The sequence below is a fragment of the Typopeltis vanoorti genome, chromosome 2 (assembly GCF_054136105.1).
Source record: "Typopeltis vanoorti isolate ZY-2024b chromosome 2, IOZ_Tvanoo_1.0, whole genome shotgun sequence".
NCBI classification, from domain to species: domain Eukaryota; kingdom Metazoa; phylum Arthropoda; class Arachnida; order Uropygi; family Thelyphonidae; genus Typopeltis; species Typopeltis vanoorti.
The window spans coordinates 141,717,099-141,721,904 of NC_143550.1; the positions used below are offsets into that span (position 1 = coordinate 141,717,099).

The 4,806-nt window shown below is 37.3% G+C and overlaps 1 protein-coding gene across 1 annotated transcript; it reads right to left on the bottom strand.

The window, feature by feature from the left end:
* Positions 1 to 3,814: 3,814 nt before the first annotated feature.
* On the bottom strand, positions 3,815 to 4,360 carry LOC150109479 (cuticle protein 14-like). The gene has a single exon (XM_090408539.1). The coding sequence runs from the start codon at positions 4,358 to 4,360 to the stop codon at positions 3,815 to 3,817; it is 546 nt and encodes a 181-aa protein (XP_090264665.1).
* Between the last annotated feature and the right edge of the window lie 446 nt (positions 4,361 to 4,806).

A 4,806-nucleotide genomic window follows, 5' to 3' on the forward strand; every position in this document is an offset into this window, starting at 1 on the left:
TCCGGATCAGGTAAAAATTAATAAAAAAATACAAAAAAAAGAAAAAATCTCAAAATAGAAAGAAAAAAATCTTTAGCCCATTCACGTACTAATGTACTATAAGTTTGCAGCCGTTCTTGGGTGGGAGTAACAAAACAAAATTAGAAGAATTATTTTAACCGATCGGCACACCGAGCGTGTGTGCTCAATTCCTCCATTTTAAAGTCTAAGACTTCAAAATGGAGGAAGAATTTGAAGTATCGTGCAAAATAAAGCGATATCCGACCCGATCTGAAGTTGGATACCATAAAATTAGCATTTACACAGAGGATCTTCTGATCCATTATGTGTATCGGAAGATCCTCAGAAGTATACACACATACATACATATATATAAATATATAATGAACTTAGCATGACTGACTTGATTTAAATCGCTTAAAAATGCATATATGTTTAAAAAAAGCTCGTTTCTGAACTCAGAAATGTGAAAGCAAAATTTTTCATAATTAAATTCATTTTAATTCTTATGGAGAATGCCCAATGAAGCAATCGGCAGCTCAGTAATTGCTTTTAGAAACGTAGTTTGCTGGCTATATTTGCAAATACATTTTTACGAGATTGTTTTTAAGGCGCTCTCACTTTACAATGCTAAATATAGGAAGAGGTTTTTTTCTTTTTAAGTAATAGCGAGATCGCTTTTTTTTTTTTTTTTTTGTCATTCTTAGATTCGAAGATCCTCTGTATAAATGCTAACGTTAAGGTAGCCTCAATCACAAAAGAAATGTACATTTAAATTGCAAAATTTCAAACATGCTTAAACTTAGCTTAGTTTTTAAACAAAAATAGGCGGATGATTACCATATATTAAATGGGAGAGTGAGGGGGGGGGATTATACTCATTTTGCTGGAGAGTAAAACTATAAGAGCAATTTTAAGCAAAGCTGCTGAATAGAAAGAGAAAGGTAAGACTGCTTCAAGTTCATCGTGCATGCAGACCACTCGAAATCAAAGTATTATAATGATTGAATTAGAGAAACTTCTTTCTACACGGATCGAAGATTGTAACCAAAAACGGATCCCGCTAAACACTGACTTTATTAAATCAAAAGCATTAAGTCTTTTTGCAACCTGGAAAGAAAGAGCTATCAATGATGGAAAAGAAGAAGAAGAATTCCACACTAGTGCTGGGTGGTTTCAGCGTTTCAAAAAAGAGAAATAACCTACATAATGTTTGAATCACAGGCGAAGATGCAAGTGCAGATAACGAGGTGGCCACAAATTATCCAGAGATTTTGAAGAAAATTGTAGAAGAAGGGAGAGGGGGACTATTGTGACTAACAAATATTTAATGTCAATGAAACCAGCCGTTTTTGGAAGCGAATGCCTTCCAAGACTTTTCTTGCCAAATCAGAGCAATCTCAGCATGGTAATAAAGTCTCAAAGTCGAATGACATTTCTGCTGGCAATACGCAAGCCATTTGGAATCCCATACTTCTACATTGTGCAAAATTATTTTAGAGGCTTTTCAAATGAATCTAAGTTAATTAAATCTCATTCTGAGAAATTGGGTGATTCCGCCCTATAAAATTTAGATGCGCAGCGGGAAGATCCTGAAGAATATGAAGGAAATTTAATTGCTGACAATTGCTGAAAATGTTCGTACAATCGAAGTTTTTAAGCAGCAATGCTTAGGCTGACCCTTATGAGGAGAGAAGCAGTAAAATTTGCAGATGAGTAGAAAAGGCAATGGGGGCCATACCGTCGGTTGTATGCAAAAAACAGAATCCCCGCCAAACTACGTTAGCCCAATTCTTTGTTAAGAAGTAGAATAATAAATTGATATTCTGAATATGTTTTATGTCTATCAGCTTCATGGTTTTCCTTTAATTAGGCCCTGAGATATACCCTAATTCTTTTATAAAAAATAAGGGTCAAAAAAGAAATTTGAGGAACGAACTCTTCCCCATAGGTTACTATATTCAATTAGTGCGTTTTCGATTAATGCGCTTGTTTTAAGGAACGCATTAGGCGCACTAATCGAGGGATTGCTGTATTTCATATAATATTAGGATAGGATGATTGTTTTAAATTATTAAAAATGGCATTTAAGAGATAGTTTTGTGAAATATGCAGCAACTGTTATTCGTTTTATTGTTCTTCAGGAAACAATAACCTTGGACGTAATTAATTGAAAATTGGTATCTTGAATACGATTTTAGAACCGTCCCACTTCTGGTTTTTCATACCGAATTGTTTTTAGTTTTAAAATCTGACAAACCGATGCAAAATATGTTACAACTTACAAACCAATATATATATATATGAATAAGCTTTAATGACTGATACCGAGAGATAAAAAGATGACATGATATATTTGAAAAGATACTACTAGTTTACTAGTTTCGTTGAATAGATCAACATCCTCAGGTATCACAATCAAAGAAATATATAAAAAATTACAGAGACTTCAAATTGTAATAACAGAACAAGTATAAAAAGACAGTAGCGTGTTATACTTGTTCTGTTATTACAATTTTAAGTCTGTAATTTTTTATATATTTCTTTGATTGTGATACCTGAGGATGTTGATCTATTCAACGAAACTAGTAAACTAGTAGTATCTTTTTAAATATATCTTGTCATCTTTTTATCTCTCGGTAACAGTCATTAAAGCTTTTTTATAATATTCCAACCGAGTAAAAATGAATTCTGAAGAAAAAAAAAAAAAAAAAATATATATATATATATATTAAAATAAAATCAACTTCTAACCAAATATATATTTCACAGGATTCATGCAAATCTATACATTAAAAATCAAGAAATCCACTTTCGTTTTCTTTCTCTTCAATGTTAGATTTTATTGAACTACTGCAATTGTTTTCCAGTTACGCAACACACAAGACCCAGTAGCGCTTAGCTACACCGACTGCAAAGCTGTGATGATATCGAATATTAAAGAATCAGAGATAGCTGGCCAAACTATCAATGATTATTAAACGGCATCTGGTAAAGAGAGTACTTCTGACAACTGCCACCATCGCTTGGTTCATGACTGGTTCGGGAACCGCTCGAAGAAAGGCTTAGAAAACGTTCCTCCAATCGGCAACTAGAATCAAACTTCGAACGCTCTTTGTTCAGCTAGCCTAGTGTGCTATAGATGCAACCGCCATTTCCATAGGGCTACATAGGCCTATATTGACAATTCCCTTTGACTGGAACTTTGAATCGAATCCCGTCTAGGATATTTTAACAATACAATTCCTTAAAAAGAAAAAAAAAAAATTTTCTGTTTTCTAAGATTCTTTAAGGAAGGTGATCAAATCTTTAAGAAATTGAAATTGGTAATTCGTGTCAAACAAACCAAAGCTCTCTTCCAATCCGAGAGAGGGAGTTATTTTAACCGCAGTTAGTGTTTTAAATGAATTAGTTGTTGAGATGGACATTGGGGCAGTTATTTTACAAGATCGAATGTACAACTGGGACGAGCCTGGGCTCTCGTTTTGGGTAACTGAAATGCGTTCTAGAATGAACTATAAAAAATGGCGATCAGTCATCCTTTCTTAATTTAAACGAAACAACACAAACTGATTTACTCATAAATACGTACGCATCATTTCCATGAAACAGTTTATTTGTTGTATAATATTCTACAGAAAGACTATTATTTACATATAGGCAAGTGGAATGGTAACACTGCGAGCAGCAGTGTTACCATTCCACAACATTCCATAACATTCTTCCTTTCGCAAGAACTTAGGGGAAGGCATTCAGCAATAGGAACAATCAGAGTGAGTATTCAGTCTCGAGGCTGTCGCATAAGAGTTCTTGTTTAATAGTGACCATAGCCTGCTCCATATCCACCACCATAACCAGCTCCACCGTAACCGGCTCCTCCATGTCCACCCCCGTAGCCAGCTCCTCCATATCCACCACCGTAACCGGCTCCTCCATGTCCACCCCCGTAGCCAGCACCAACTCCGTAGCCAACTGCAACTGGAACAGCATGCACAAGCTTTACGGAATAACCTCCTGCGAAGTTTCCATGGTAAGGAGAGTTGATAGCGGCTGCTGCTGGAAGACTGTGGGCGGTACCGGGTTCGTTGGTCTTGACCACTGCACGGAAACCTGCTTTATCGGCCACGTAGTCAACACGACGAGCCCGACCGTCGATGTCGCCAAGGTTGTAAGATCCGACAACACCGTGAGCATTGCCGCTTTCTGCACGTCCGTTGGTTGCTCCGTGACCATCCTTGATCTGATAGGCGAAGGCGTAGTTTCCGTGGTCGTCTTGCTTCCTAGAGGACTGGCTGACTCCACCGAGATGGGCGACTGCGGCAGCTGCCACAGCAAACAGGACAACAAGCTTAGCGATCATGGTTGGGATACGAATCGGTTCGCTGAGGAGAAGGAACTGATACACCCTCAAGAGTGCGAGCGTATTATATACCCTACACCCAAGGATAATAGCGGGCAAAAAGCTCCCTTTGTAACACATAAAAAATCTAGTTTTTTTTTTTAATCGAACCAGTTTTCCACCTTTCGTAGCTAAAAGTCGATAAACTGTATCGATTATCGACATTCAGGTCAACATGTGGACAGTGACCTCTTAGCGGAAATGACAACTTACCTGGTGATACCCCGTCCGGAAATCGAAGGTCTTTTGAAAGTTGCTCATTTCCGTGTATTGTAGAAACCATACACTGCCACAGCAGGAGATCGGCCTTCACCCAATTTAAATACTGTGGCAGTGTATGGTTTCTACAAATTTGTGCTCCCTCCCACACCCTCCGGGGTCCGTTATTTGACCTTTTCTTACTTCGA